The 16,092-nt window shown below is 40.9% G+C and overlaps 1 protein-coding gene across 2 annotated transcripts; it reads right to left on the bottom strand.

The window, feature by feature from the left end:
- Positions 1-2,170: 2,170 nt before the first annotated feature.
- On the bottom strand, positions 2,171-15,830 carry slc6a4a (solute carrier family 6 member 4a). 2 transcript variants are annotated; one of them, XM_061681903.1, is made up of 14 exons: positions 15,624-15,716; positions 13,714-14,466; positions 12,067-12,201; positions 11,388-11,610; positions 9,264-9,402; positions 8,726-8,860; positions 8,217-8,320; positions 7,965-8,092; positions 7,666-7,778; positions 5,808-5,939; positions 5,279-5,378; positions 5,086-5,186; positions 4,696-4,863; positions 2,171-3,609 (listed from the first exon to the last, which is right to left on the bottom strand). In XM_061681903.1, the coding sequence occupies exons 2-14, from the start codon at positions 14,186-14,188 to the stop codon at positions 3,535-3,537; spliced, it is 2,028 nt and encodes a 675-aa protein (XP_061537887.1). In that variant the 5' UTR covers positions 14,189-14,466; positions 15,624-15,716; the 3' UTR covers positions 2,171-3,534. The 2 variants fall into 2 exon arrangements, with proteins under 2 accessions (XP_061537887.1, XP_061537888.1); XM_061681904.1 differs by lacking the exon at positions 13,714-14,466 and having other exon boundaries at positions 15,624-15,830.
- Positions 15,831-16,092: the final 262 nt, after the last annotated feature.

The raw sequence follows: 16,092 nt of genomic DNA, 5'->3' as shown, positions 1-16,092 counted from the left end.
TGAAAGACGACCGTTGCAGGGATACAGTGTTTCTGTACGATAAAGGACCGGAGCAACTGATTGGAAGCAGGGGGGGCGGGAGGGGGGGGGGGGGGAGATTCTCATTTCCTGTTCTTCAGAGGCAGAGGCCGTATCAGAGCATCAGCAGAGTGCCTCGGTTGCGGGAAGAAACGGAGAGGCGCCTGAGAGGACCGATGGCGCAAGTTATAGAGGTAAATGCCAGTATTTTATATCCCGCCCGTAAAAGTCACCCTTTCAAATCAGAACTGAGAGGAGTCCGGAAAAAAAAAAATCAAGTTGAAAGATACAGCATGTCAAACCGAGCTGCTCTGTGGAAAAAGTCAGTCAAAGTGAGCTGCTTGGGGTTATCTCAGTGCAGGAGGCCAAAAGCAAAAAGTCAAAATGGCACAGCTTGAGAAGTGACAACTATCCTCCAGCATTAGGAAAGAAAGGGAGTGTGATATGGAGGATGAAATGAACTGGAGGTGTTGATAGACACCTGATAGTGAGGCAGGCTGGTAGAGAGATGCTGAGATGACAGGTACAGGTATGAGCAGGCGGGATACGCGGGCTCCGCTCCACTGTTTAATATAGATCTGCAGCGATTAGCCAGGCCCGAGAACATAGGATGTGTCCGTCAGTCAGTGGAAGGGAGCTCAGAGGAAATTGCCACAATAAACGGCACACACAAACCTGTGCATACGCGTGTGTGTGGATGTACACAATGCAGCTGTGAACCTTAAATTAAATCCAATACAAATAGGTAGAGAAGTCACGTGCAGTCATGAGTCCGGAATGGAGCACCTTCATGATGTGCACAAAAGTTTTATGCTCAGCTCATAATACACGCAGCAACGCCCAAAACTAAATATACTTACACTCTAACTAAGAGCATTTGCAAATTTCAGTTTGGAGGATTACTCAGTGATGACAAGGAAGCGCACCGATTGACCTTTTGTCAGCGCAGAAGAACTCATGCCTTGATGACATATTGCACACATTGCATGCAAACTCCTCTCCAGTTTAACATGACTCATTTTTTCCCCACATAATCTGAGGCTTGTTATAGCCCAAACCATTCAGATGCAAAATATATTTTACCTCTAGTTGTAGTTTGCAGTGTCGTAGAACTGCACTGCATCACACTGAGAGCTAATTTTGCCCGTTGCCTGTCACTATGTTAAGAGCATTTTCACAACTCTTGTATTGGATTATGAAGATAATGCAGGTGTGCCTAATGTGATGATTAGCGATTATATCCCACTAATTATGCTGCGCGTTACATTCAGAGAGCAGATTGAAAAGAACTGCAACAACTCCATTTGTGCCACATACTTGAGATTTAAAACCCAAAAAATACAGGAATTGCACTGGTAGAAAACTAGTAGACAAACCACAATCAACAATTGTGGCATGATGCCTTTATCTACAAATTGAAAATATTCAACCTTTAAGATCTTCCAAGAAACACTGAATAAACGCACATTTGGTGATCCACAATTATTATTTTAATGTTATGCATTGCATCATAGTGAAATCTGATTTGAATATTGTGGTTTCTCACTCCATCAGAAGGCTATCATATTGTAATAAGCAGTACTTGGTATTAGGGATGGGCAAACACAGGGCCGATTCCGGCCTTATTTCAAGGTATCGGGTAGTCGTGAAGGCTGCCGATACCAGCCACCAATATTTAAGGCAAACAGATCTGACATCAAGTAAGTCATCCTTGCCAGTAGTTGTAGTACATAAGGTCTTTGTTCCCAATAATCTGTCATTATGGTAATTGCAATTTGATGTATCAAAAGTACTAGTGGTATCAGTACTCTATATCAGTATTGGTGTGTACTCGACTAAATAACTGCACTGGTACCAGTCTGGGGGTTTATATATAAAAAAAAAAAAAAAAAAGTGCTATCAAACAACCCTACTCTGTATGATCCTGTGCAGTTCTCTACCACTGTAAACAGAAGAAAAAAAAGTGTGCTAAATACACACCTCTCTTACAGTCACACAAAACTGAGCATGAATAACTACAGAATGGTGAATGTGTAACACCTCTTTCACTGGATCCCACTTCATCGTGCAAGTGTTCATAATATCGTGGCAGTTTGTACAATAAAGCAAACAAAACATTGGCAACAAACGAAAAAGAATCACCAAAGACACATTTTATTTCTACATATATCTTTTATTATCTGATACTTGTCGTATATTTCTATAGGTTTATTCTATACAGGTAGGTTATGCTAATAGACTCTGGGTTGTCTTTTGTAGACATACATCGATCTTCTACAAGCTTGAGAGGTACTAGAGGGAGTTACATCCTTCATTAGGTCATTTGGCAGTTGACAACAACGAGAGACGATTTTGTACACACACGCCATCTCGCTCTCCTGCACACACTTTGAGTACACAACACACACACACACACACACACACACACACACGCACGCGCACATCACGGCATGCACATTTAAAGGCTGACCATCCCTACCTACCCATAGTCGCACACGCATCAGCACATACACACTCAAATCCAAACCAACTACACAACTGAACACACACATTCACCTCCATGAGGGGCAGGGAAACGGGTTTTCACAGGATAGATTACACCAGTACCACACTGACGAGGAAATACACATTGGGATGTACAGTACTTGCCATATTTGAAGTCTTAAGTCTTGACCTTGGTGATGGTATTAAGTCCATATTTGGTTTCTATTACTGACGCCTCTGCAACATGACCACAAGCTCAGAAGGCGACTGAATAAGCGTCATCGTTATGTAACATACATGTTAAAATATGGAAGTGACAGAATGCAGATGCTTGACAAAAATAAATGCAGACTTCATTTTGCACTTATAGAAGGAAAACAATGTCAACATGAGGGTTTTTCTGGAGGTCATTGTAAGTCTTACACACACACACACTCACACTCAGTACAAATACATGTCACAAAAACACACTGCTTCACAGTGTATAGTACTCTTAGCAAATCTGTCCTTATAGTCAAACATAAATGGAACAACAATACTGTCACTTCGGATGAAATATGAGCAGAACAAATATCACATATTTGGCTTCAATGAAGAGAGGGAATACCTGAATTTTGCTACATATTAGAATGCATAACTTATCTGTATATTATTAAAATGATACAATGAGAGGGAAGAGATAATCATGTGTACACTAATCGAAATGATCAGTACATACTATGTGCAGTTTGACTTACACGACTGCATCAAAATAATTGTATAAAATAGGTGTTATCTGAACAAAAGGGCAGTGACGCACAGTCGCGAAATGGAAAGATGCCGTGTATGAAAATCTGCTCACGAACTGAGCCAAACAAAATAAGATTGCTGTAACCTGTCTTCACCTACATCACATCCCAAAACATTTCCGGATTTCGGCTTCACATGAAAATGAGGCAAACGTGGTGAAAGGTAGCCTTCATGTTTTGTAGTGTTGCAAGGGATCCAGAAGAGGGCACTCTAAGTAGCTTAAATTGGCACAGGAGGGTCAGGTCAGACTGCGTTGGTGACTATGAAGCCTCTGTGTTGCTCATTGCTGGGCTCAGGAGTGATGCTCTTTGATAAACGCTGCAAACACATTTACAAGTACACTTGGTTAATATGTCAAACTTTCAAGATGCCGAGTCGCTGAAATTGGCAGTCAATGCTGAATTAAGTAGCATGTATCCGTTATTGTCGGATCACATCTTCGAAGAAAAGCTTGTTTGAAATGAATAATTACAGTTGAATAACACTGAATATTTGTTGTTTGTATATTACCGATGTTGTTTGTATATTACTGAATATACAAACAACATTGATAGACCTACAATAAGCGTTTTCGGGATTGCCACCCCCCCAAAAAAAGAAAAAAAATGTAAACAAAAATGAAAAGAAATTCTGAAATAAAAAAAAAATAAGGTGAATCCACAGGTGCCAATCGTGAGTATGCAGGCGTCCACTATTTAGTAATTAGCACATCATTCGTTGCCATGTCTTTAGTGTCGCACCATCTTTACTAGAAATACAGGTTTTGCACTTTTCAATTATTTTATGACTGCAGTTTAATTTAAAAAAAATATACTACATCAAACTGTAACAAAAGCCCTGCTAGCAAGAAAGACTTTGACCTTGTTTACACTCGCCTATCCCCAGGAGTTTGTGTATGTGTTTGTCATGTACTGTATATGTTTACACTGCAGCATGCTGACAGTGTGTGTCAGTGTCATTGCGCGCCTCAGCAGTTGTGTCAATACTGGACAATATGTCCTTACGACAGTTTAGCACAATATTATAATGATGTTGATGATGAGAGGAAAGTTTTTTTATTTTGGTTCCATCATTATAGTGTGGCAGGTGTGTGATGAAAGGTCGTCCCACTTCCTAGTCTGTGCGGTCAGGTGATAGCCTACTTGCATAGGCTATCACCTGGCGTTGTGTAGTTTGTGTAGCCTGAATTAGTGTTTTTCCCCCTTCACTAATCTCTAACCTATGCTTTTTCCTTTGATGCTAACTTGTACACAGTACAGTTAGATGTTGGCCTCAACTGTTGCATGGGAAACTGTGAGAGGACTTAGTGAGACTGGCTGGAGAGATCAGAGGAGGACAGGGAATTGATTCTCTAATTCTTTAGGAGTCAAATGACAAAATTCAAAGTGTGAGGGAAGGGCATACCTGTTTGAATGTGCCCTTGGCATTGATTAGGTGGTAGACCATGTAAGCAGGCACGCAAATTAATGAAGACACCCCGATACTGTAGCCAAGGGATGTGGTCCAAGGTGGATACTGGTAGTCAAATAACTTGACGTCAGGAGGGAAGGCCAGGAAGCTGATGATGATGAACTGCAAATGGACAACAAGTTAAAATACAGTGCGTGTGTGTCCTGGTATTCATGGCTTTTAGGCCTAAAGTTTGTTTACATAGTCATGTCATGGGGAACAAAAATAATATAAATATACAGGAGGAGCTTTTGTGGAATTATAGCAGTGGGCTGTGAAGAGGATTGAAGGATAAGTGATACCAAATAACAATATAACCCGTTTCTGTGTATGTGTGTGTCTCACCAGCAGAAAGCTGGGGCAGATGGCGACCCAGCAGATCCTCCAGAAGCATCCCGGGTGGAAACCGAGCATGACCTGGATGTCGTTGCAGAAACGAGTGGTACCTGAAATACACACACAACCCACGCACACACTCAACACGTTCATCTTCAAATTGTGCAAGTGTATTTCTTGTGAGCACTAGGCCCAAACTAACCGTAGAACCAGGAAACGGCGATGACTTCGAGCAGCACCACAGTGATGACTGCAGGGCCCGTGGCATACTCCTCAAACAACTTCACCACAAAAGCTCCTCCCTGATTCAAAAAGAAAAACAACAGTCTCTGAAAAATCCTTTTTCTAATCACTCCTTCGCAACAGGCCTTGTCCACACACGATGATGATAACATGTTGCATGTGTAGAGCGCAGCCGTTAATTACTCCCTTACCTTAATTGAGGGCTGGAGATAAAGGAATTACTACTTTAATCTGATTTCTACATAATTGTAAACTGCAGCTAATTACATTAGCTAAATGAAGCAGCAACACACACAGAAGCATATTTATATACTTAGAAATTTGAAAAATAATTCTGAAATTGCGTGAAATGCCAAGGAATTAGTAGTTCATACATCACAGCAATGCCGTAGCAATTCCCAGATAGGGACTGTCAACAGTGCATGGTTATGTTATGTTCTTTTTAAGATAACGTATACTTAAAGTGGAGTAGAGTTGATGTGCCTTACATATGTGAGAGTGGAGAGCGCCCCGAGGTAGCAGACGCAAACGAGGCCAAAGACAAAGCGCTCTCGCCTCTTCACCAGGACGTTGGGGAACTCGTCAAGCATGGCGGTGACCACCCCCTCCAGACCGGCAAACTGAACAGGGGAACAAGATACGAGCAGATAAGAACTGAACTGACCACTGGGTGCATTATATTCATCCGTGCACTTTTAATACTGCTGGTCCTCACTAGAGTTATGGGTGAGTTTGAGATTAACCCTAGGGCGAATTCGGGAGAGAGGCTACGTACATCCAGGAGTGGCCACCAACCAATCGCAGGGCATACAGACAACCAATTTAGAGTCTTCAATTAACATAACATGTGCTGTTATGTCTTTGTAATATGGGAGGTACCCGGAGAAAACCCACAGAAATACAGCCTAAGTCAAGACTCGAACCCAGGAACTCTCGACTGTGGGGCAGACATGCTAACCACTAGCAAACCACTATTGCCACATGATGCCATATGCTTTATTTTGCAACCTTTAAGAATGTGATAATAACTCAGTTTGGGTTGGCTGTTTTGGTAAAAACTATAGCAATAGTAATGCAGCATTAATTGCCTACATTCTTGGAAAACCTTTCAACGTTTTGAAAGGGGGAGAAAACAAACAAACAAACAAACAAAAAAAATCACAAATTAAACTTTTTTTCCCCATAGTAATACACACACGAAGCGTTTGTTGTCTTGGTAGTGCGTAGGTTAGGTCGTGCTCGGAAAATACAACAAAACACACGCACACGCACAAGAAATAGCCCATATCACATTGAACTGGAAGACAAACAAGGAAATAATATTTTTTTTAAATTACATTTAGAGCAGGGGTTGGTTATGGCCCAGTTGGGAGAGGGTGCCGTCCAGTGACCGAAAGGTCGACGGTTCAAATCCCGGCTCAGACTATCAGCGTGTCCTCGGGCAAGACACTGAACCCACATTTACCCTCATTTGTCTCGCCTTGCAAGGCAGAAGCTGCCCCATTGGTGTATGAAAGTGTGTGTGTGTGTGTGTGTGAATGTGAGGCTTTGTAAAGCACTTTGGGCCCCGTAATGGTGTAGATAAAGAGCAATAAAGTGCATTTACCCTGGTGCCGGCAGGAACCGTGTCACTGACCCCCCGATTTAGATTTTTAACTTACAAGGCCAGTTCAACTCCAGGATTTAAATACAAATTATCCTCCTCGTCATCTATTTTTCCATAATTTTCTATAATTTCCAAAAATCTGTTGGCATGAATTCGCCCACTATGCATTGCTCAACACTGAGATGGTAGCGCTGATGTCTGTACTGTAGTGTTCACAGTACAGTATAGTGTTAGCCTCTTTGGAGGCTTAAAAATATTTTGCAGAGTAGAATTTTTCTTCATTAAAGTAAATTCCTCATTTCATCGGCAAAAGCTTACAAAAAGTGGAAGATGACGACGTGGGCGACACAAACCAAGTATACATATAGTATAAAATTACCCAAAAGCAACACATTGTGGAGTAATATCCACAGTCATGAAAAGGAGACACAAAGCATCCCTGATTCCACACTGATTATCAGTATCCAATAAGAGCTTCACAGATCTCGAAAGCTGGCTTCTTGGGCACAGATCAACACAGGCTTATTGGGAAAAGATCACCGCACTGATAGAAGGGCACTGTCACATTGTTTTGTTTACTTTGAACCAAAAGTCAGCGGGAGGGTGACACGGCCAAACAAGTCAAAGAGAACACACTGTTTGCATATATGACTGTGCTAATATGAAATATGTTTTGTGGTTTTAGGGGAGGGACAACATGTGACTGGCACGTCACTCATGAGCACAATGAGTTAACTTACTGTGCTGTCCAGACCCAACATAATGATCATGAGGAAGAAGATTATGGCAAAGAAGGTTGCAGCAGGCATGTTCGCAATGGCTTCTGCGTAAATGATGAAAAGCAGACTGGGTCCTAGAAAGAGAGGGAGAGGAAAAAAGACAAGCAGGTTAAGGGGAGATGCTAGTTAAAATATCATCTATATGGAGTGTTCTGAAATGATGTTGTGACCTTAAATAAAATTTAGGGGAATATATTGTGAGAAGGGATATTTCCCCAACAATGTGATGATGAATAGAGATGCTCAGTGTAGTTTCTTACCAGCATCTTTGGCAACAGTATCCACATCCTGGTGCCTCATCTCAGCCATGTAGCCCAGCACAGTAAAAATCACAAAGCCGGACAGAAAGCTGGTCAGGCAGTTCACCGAGCTGGTGACCAAAGCGTCTCTGAAAGGGGCAGAAAAGAGGATTGTGTGCGATGTATCTTTTGTAGTGTTACTTGTGAGTCTAATGTGTACGTTGCTGTTGTGACTTTCGGCTTGTCCCATCAGGTGCTTTAGGTTAAACGTACTTGTAGCAGTTGTTGTGAAACGGGTTGTAGCTGGCAAAGGCAAGAAGAACCCCAAAGCCTGGACCCAGCGAAAAGAAGATCTGAGCTGCAGCATCGATCCACACCTTCAGCACGACATAAGGAACGAATTGTAGGCGGTAGAAACAAGAAGTTCATTTGCTAGTAATAAAAAGACCATTTTACAAAGGTATATTTATTTGTCTCCTGCTAAATCCGGGATTTTGGCATTCTTTCCTCAGATTGAAATATAATTCACCTGCTTTAAACTATTAAAACCCTGTGTTTATGCAACAAATGACAACCTCATCTGATTTAAAAAAAAACATTTTGACAGAAATGAACGAGTTCTAACGGCTGATAGAATGCGCAGTCTGGACCAGATCTGCATAAAACTGGATGGGAGGTAACATCTTCTGACCCTGCATACACATACAATACAATAATAATAATCTAAAACATTTCTGCCACACCCAGCCTCTGTGATGAGGTCAAAATAGCACTTTTCTTACTGTAGTGCTGAGCAGTTTCTCCCAATCAGGTGTGAGATAGAAGACCACACCCCTCCAGGCCCCAGGTAGAGTGGCCCCACGGATGAGGAGCACCAGGAGGACCAGATAAGGAAAGGTGGCTGTCACCCAGACCACCTGAAACAATACATAAATTAACCTGATATGGATAAACCTTTTAAATAATATATTCAATGTTTGTGTGTACGCTGGTGATCATGTAAGAAGTGTGCCATCACAACATTACAGTCTAGCTTTGCTCTTGTTTTTCATTTGGTGAAATTGAATCAAGTCAAGCTGCTTAAAAATAAAAAAATAAAATAAAATAAAATTTAAAAAAAAAAAGACTTTCAGGTCTGGTTTGTGGTCTCATTGGCGTAATTGGTGAACCACAGAAGATTCCTCTAACCAACTTGCCCAACAGCAGTGATGAACGATAACGAGTGTGATAGACGATAAACATTCTCCTCAATACAACCATCTATCCATCCATTCAAAGTGACACGCTCCCCCCATTAGCGGTACTGGGGCCGTCGGTTACCTTTCCCGATGTCTTGACGCCCTTCCAGATGCTGAAGTAGACGATGGTGAAGATGAAGAGCAGGCAGAGGGCCAGCTGCCAGCTGATGGAACCCAGCTGGTGCAGACCTGAAGAGAGGTGGACCTGCAACACGTGTCGACTGGAGGGGAGGAGCCAGGGTGAGGATGTTGGGAGGTAGAGAGAAATGTTAATATGCTCACAAAAGGGAACGATGGCATGCAGACAGCAATAATCAAGGGGGCAGGGAGGCTGGCATACAGTATATGTAGCTGAATTAAATAACCACCATTGGAAATCACATTGATTTTAAAGGACGCATTTTTAATAGATGACCACTTTCTATAAATAGTGACAGCTTGTAAAATTAGTTGTGTTGCGCTATCTAATCGTTCTTGTTCTGTTGGCTCATTGCAAAGTAGTATAAGTTTGGAAATAATTTACAACGGGGGGTGAATTATTTTGAGTACACCTATATAATAGAAAACAATAATTTTCTCGTTGAGTGGATTTTGTAAAAAACCTAATGCACTGTAGCTACTAAACTTTATATATTTTGGACTTGGGGTGGGGGGAGGAAAAAAAGTTATGTATTTGGACACGCTTGTTTCCACGCTTGTGTTGCTACAAGAAAGTTTGCATACATGCAAAGTGGGCATACTGTAGGTTGCATGACCGCAGTAGCATTGGTGGGGGAAAAAATGGTTGGGGGGGGGGGGGAGAGAGAGAAAAAAAACTCTAATACTTTGCCTTTACAAAGAGAATAACGTTGAGCTTTGGTTAGTGTCAAATAACTATTATTGTAAGATGTTTATTATTGTGACTGTAGTGTTGTTACTGTATTTTGTTATTGTAACATTTTTGCGTTTTACGTCACACCTATTGTACTGCTTCCATCAGAAGCAGGTGTAGGTAAGTGCATAAAGAGAAAATAATGGCAAGCAGGAGGAGGTTGAAGTGGACAGTTCCAATGTTATCTGGTCAAAGGTTCAGCACACAAAGCTAAGTTGATAAAAGACGGGTGCGATTTATGTAACAAATGGAAATTCTTGGCAACTTTTAAAATGTAATCAAACACCTTGGATAAAAACAGATTGAAGGACACTGGACCAACCAAGTGGTCTAATGTCCTTCCTGCGACATTCATCAAAATACAGTGTTATAACTCATTATTATAATTTTTTTAAATCAATGAAGTGACTATCTGCATTGAACCAATTTTCATACAATCTTAATGTCAAATAATTATACTTCAGTATATCATGTAATGTAGATCATTACACACAGTCATGAGATTCTGTTTGACAGATATTTGTGAAGAAATACAAATATATTTGTACTAAACCCACCAATTATTATTTTTTTGGTCCAAAGTCATAAAATATTTGATTGTAAAATTACAAAATCATTAGGTACACCAGCACAATCTAATGATCCATCCATCCATCCATTTTCTGAGCCGCTTCTCCTCACAAAGGTCGCGGGAGTGCTGGAGCCTATCCCAGCTGTCATCGGGCAGGAGGCGGGATACACCCTGAACTGGTTGCTAGCCAATCGCAGGGCAAATATAAACAAACAACTATTCGCACTCACATTCACACCTATGGGCAATTTAGAGTCTTCAATTAACCTACCATGCACCTACCTATGATGATAATCATAATCCAATATGCTGAAAAAAAACTTAAAAGTTAAAGTGTAAATTGTTACAGGCTCATTGACAAAAATGTATGTTTGATATTGTGGTCGTAGTTTGGAGTGCTGAATTATACTGGCGAGGTTAAAATATTTTGCTTACCTGATTTAGCTGCAAACAGCTCTAAGATTGATGTAGTGCAGTTTCAACACTGTTGAGCAAAGCTGAGCATAAGTGTCTTTGTGTGAGCAGAATTTTCACACATCGCTAATTTTGAATTTCATAATGTGCAGTGTGAGTCTTTGTTAGTCTGTTGTCTTCAATGTCTACGCACAGTTTCACTTATGTAATTGTTCAATAAATTAATATTTTTGCTGGCTTTTGATATTGTTCTAGCTCTTACTTGTTGTTGTACCTAATCCTCCTGTACTCGTTATCTCCCTCCTGTAAAGTCACCCCTTTGCTTCCACATCCCACTTACATGCACTTACGTATAGAACTCCTCAGCAGGAGAGGTGGAAGAGTTGGACCATGAAACATTGTGGTCAGTGGACATGTAGCGGTTACAGTTGCCCGTGTTCCAGCTGTTGGTGCAAGTGGTCCAGGGAAGGGTAGGCTGCAACGACGACAACAGGTAGTACAAGGCCCAGGCCATGATGGTGTTGTAATAGAAGGCTATGTAGAGGGCTATGATGCAGATAGCAAAGCCTATACCTGGACGTAGGAACAAAATGGCCGTTAGAAAGAACATTCGACAACACTAAGAAAGTTCTGGCCTACACATATGTATACAATACTTTGTCATTTGACAAGTAGCATTTTGTGTGTCCTGCACAGATCAATGACGCTTTCAAGCTTACGCTCAAGCGGTTGACATTTACCAGCCTCAACAATTTACATACGATCTAATTTCCAAACACCTGACATTTGGCATGGAAATGTGACGATTTCCATTACAGTCAGAACATCACTGTAAATGTTCAAGAATTCAGAGCTGCTCAACGCAACAGGTTAAACGAACCTGCCGAAATCTTGACACTATGCTTCTTTTCCTCTTTTTTTGCCCCTTACAGCCAATTATCTTATGTTGGCGCCATTCAATCACCCCCCCCCCCCCCCAACCCCACTATTAAACTATTACTAAAAAATGTTTTCCCCATCAGCTCCTACCTTTGAAGATGGGGCAGATGTGTTTCCAGATGGAGATGCACCCATTGCGGTGAAACTGGCCGAGAGCCAGCTCCATGTAGAAGAGTGGCACACCTCCAAACACCGCCATCAACAGGTAGGGAAGCAAAAAGGCACCTGAGATGAGAACATGGGGTTAAAAGGTTTCAGTGGAGGGATGGGGTAATAATGTGAGGATGGATGGGGGAACCACAAAATAGATGACAAAAGTCACTTTTACACGTCGAAAAACAGCACAGTAAATCCTGAATCTGAAATCTCATTCCACGAAACGACAATCAATAAAAGACATAGACCCCTGCACATCATGACAATATCTGCTTTAAAAAAAAAAAAAAAAAAACATACATATATATATATATATATATATACCTTGACTGTCACTGTCAGATATACTTTGATAAGTTTTCTACTGTGGTTGTAGTTTGCAGCCTTCAGATTTACAAAGACTACATGCTTGGATTCTAACGTGCATTTATTAATATCACATCTCCCCTTTCTTCACTCGTATCTGATCATCAGTTTACTTCATGTGAATGTGTGCTTTTTTGTGTGTGCGTGTTCTTTTTTTTTTTTTGACAAAGATAAGCGTTGATTGAGCACCTGGCCAAGCAACAGGTTATTAAGCAGACAGGACACTGAGGCCATTCCAATAAAACAAAACCCCATACAATTAATACTGTTGCCTCTATCAAGTGTCTCCTTGAGCACATCTCGGCTTCACACATATACACACACAGACACGCAAAACAGGAAATTGCATGGACTTTATTATTGCAGATTCAATAAAAGTGGAAAGGGAGTCTTTGTTTTGTGGGAGGTACGGATTTTGTGACAGACTGGGAGAATTGCTTAATTTTGCTACCTAGATTGTGTAAATACAGCGCTTAAATCATTTATTTGGGCACGTATTTGTCTCAGAGACCATCCAGCATCATGAAGTGCTTTAATGTGGACTCAAAACATTTGACCATTTTGAACAGGAATGAGGAATTGCAAATTGAATTTAGCTTTTTATTTTCAAATTTGAGCAGATTCATTTGGCCTCTCTGAAGAGTTGGAAATTTATCACATGTAACACTCACTGACTAACAAACAAAAGATTTTTGTTCAGGAATGCAAGTAAATAATAATTTGACATCTTAAGAAACAATGTGTATTACCATTTCTTTTTCTGTATATAAATTTCAATAACAATAATATTCATTTCCATTAAATAGCTTGTTCATACTGGTGTATTAACCATTACAGAAACATGAAAAAGGGCCATTCCCAGCCAGTGCCAGTAATGTAGGGCATCTGTGGCATATACCATATGCTGGGTGGTGGTATGTCAAGCACTGAATAGGTATATATTTGGGTCCTGCACAGGAACCGAATTTCTAATTTGGGTCTTCATCTGAAAGTGATTAGGAAACACGTTGCTTTTAATTGATACAGATATTGTTGTGCTACTTCAGAAGACTTATTTTAGGAGCCCACAACGGAGTCAGTGTTATTTCATACAGATTATCCTATTGTACTCTTAAAGTCACAGAAAAATAATGAATTAAAACAAAAAAAAAAAAAACATTACATTTTGACCATTCTGTAACCCAGACTCCCTCTTCTACACATCTAACTCCTCACCTCCTCCATTTTGGTAGCAGATGTAAGGGAAACGCCACACATTGCCAAGGTCCACTGCGTATCCAATCACAGAGAGCAAGAAGTCCATCTTCTTGCTCCAAGTTTCTCTGGGCCGGTCCAAGCTGGTTTGTTGGACCACCAGAGTCCTGAGGCCTCCCAGCGGTTCAGCGGACCCGGAGCCGCTTGCGGGCCCCGAGGCCGAACCCGCAGAGTACGCGTCGGGAAGCCCTGCTCCCTCCTTGGAGCTCTGCTGGCCGGACGTGGTGAAGCCGTTGGACACCTGCTGGCCAGAAGCCGGGTTCAGACTCTTGGGTCCTCTCTCTGCAAGACCGTCAGCCAGCATCAGTCGACAGTTTTCGTCCTGAGTCCCCTCCTCTTCTGCCTTCACCTCCTCGCTCTCCTTGCCTCTCTCAGCCTCACTCTCCCATTCCTCCTTTGTCAACATGCTGGTCATCATCAGATCTTTTGTCTCCATTGGGTCACGCTGATGGTGGTGTTTGTGTTTTGGTGAGGCAGTTACGGCTGGGAAGAGGCCAATGAAAGTAAGATGGTCTTGCTGCCCGATATGGTGCCCATTAGGGGAACAAAGATGGGGAACGGAAGGACAAGGAGAGGAAGGGAATGATGTGGTAAAGAAGTGTCTGTGTCCTTCTCGGACATACAATGGCGAGGCAAGGACGAAGATAAGTAAGATTGAGAGCAGGCAAGAGAATTTTGGATATTGTCTGTTAATTGCTTATTATCAAAGGCTCGCTGTAAAAAAAAGAAAAAAAAAAGAAAACAGAGAAAACATCAACTATTGAGACAAGAACATCGATAAAAATGAATGATTGAAACAAAGTGCACTCTCGGTTCAACTTTGAACCTTGACTGTTCTTGATTTAAAAACAGCAGCGTTTCTAAGAAAATAAAAGAAAGATACATGCGGTACAGCTAGAAATTGAGGAAATACACAATGATTCCCTGAACATGTATCCAATTTCATGGGGAATGAATGAGTTGCATAACTTTTGTTTCATTCTTATCTGATCGAAACTTGATAGTCAGAAGTTAGAAGACAAGAATAAGCGCATGAAACATCAAACCTTCTCAAACCAATATTGATATATGTATAAAAAGAAACAAAAAGCAGGAAAAGCAAGAACTGAGACTGAATGACCATAATTTGTTCAACCAATGAATGTTTGTTCAGTGTGAGGATTCTAAACAGACCACAGGCACAGAAAAGGGGTGAAAAGAAACAAAAACATACCAACAATGACTAAACAAACACATATGTCCTCTGAATGTAGTACAAATAATTTTAAAGTCTGCATTTAAATTAAATGCACATAGTTGCACACGTAAGTAAACATACATTTTTAAGTTGTTGTTTGAATCTAAACGGAATACATAAATTTAATATGACAGGATAATCAATAATAGATTGTATTTTCAAGGGAATATAAGAAACATTCAGTTTCATGCAATATCACGATTAATGGGTACAGCTGAGTTATTACTAAAACTTTAATTAGACTCATTTTGCACCATTTCAGTTGCCCCAGTGTACTCGGTGGCTCAATGAATGGTCATCCTCAGGTTAAGCCAGTTGAAAACTACGATCATGTCAGCAATGACCTCATTTCAGCTTAATACATAAAAACTTTGGACCAAAATAAAGCATTTCAATGTGTAAAACAACAGAAAGGAAACATAAATGTTCTTTGCAATCTATAGCTCAGTTACTGTACTCAATAAGTTTCCAAACACACAATTACAATGCACTCTGACCTTACGTGCATTTTGTATTTTTTTTTAACAAATTTCCAAAATATGAAAGTGGAGGAAAAAAATGAAACTTAAAAAGAACTTCCACAACTACAGGAATTTCATTAAAAATCCGTTATCCTAAGTGCACAGACAATTACCTGTTGAGTGGTAGTCAGTTAAAAGACAGAAGCAGCAGTACATAAAGAAAATTGGGGAAATCCTTGCCAAGGAAACAAACACCGTGGACGAGTACACCGGCAGCCAACTGGCCATTGCGCTCTCGAGTCTCTCTCCTGTTTCTTTCTCTCTCCACCTCCTTTACCAACTCACCAGCGCCCGCGCACACACACTGACACACATGCGGAGAGACACACGGCAGCGCAGCCATATGCAGCGATGATGCATGCACACGAACTATTGATACTGGATAAACGTTATGGTTGTTGGGGAGCTATTTTGATATACAACGTACGAACAGTGACGATACACACAAAACTATTATTTTTGGATTATAATTCACTGTTCCACACTCCAGTATTGGTACAGAGATACAAACTAACAGGTGGCATTCTCTAACTCCCTTATCTCTCTTTATCTTCCTTAACTATGCTTTCATCCTGTCTAGCC

This window comes from Phycodurus eques, chromosome 7 (assembly GCF_024500275.1).
Source record: "Phycodurus eques isolate BA_2022a chromosome 7, UOR_Pequ_1.1, whole genome shotgun sequence".
Lineage (NCBI taxonomy): Eukaryota > Metazoa > Chordata > Actinopteri > Syngnathiformes > Syngnathidae > Phycodurus > Phycodurus eques.
Note: the sequence above shows the minus strand (reverse complement) of the source record. Positions and strands in the feature narration are given on the sequence as shown.

Bases quoted from the DNA above. Each gene is read 5' to 3' on its own strand.
- slc6a4a (XM_061681903.1), bottom strand. From the start codon at position 14,188: ATGGAGACAAAAGATCTGATGATGACCAGCATGTTGACAAAGGAGGAA. The intron at 8,321-8,725 runs GTAAGAAAAGTG...GTCGTGCTGAAG, and splicing joins AGAAACTGCTCAGCACTACA to GTGTGGATCGATGCTGCAGC. The intron at 4,864-5,085 runs GTGAGACACACA...GTCCATTTGCAG, and splicing joins TCTGCCCCAGCTTTCTGCTG to TTCATCATCATCAGCTTCCT.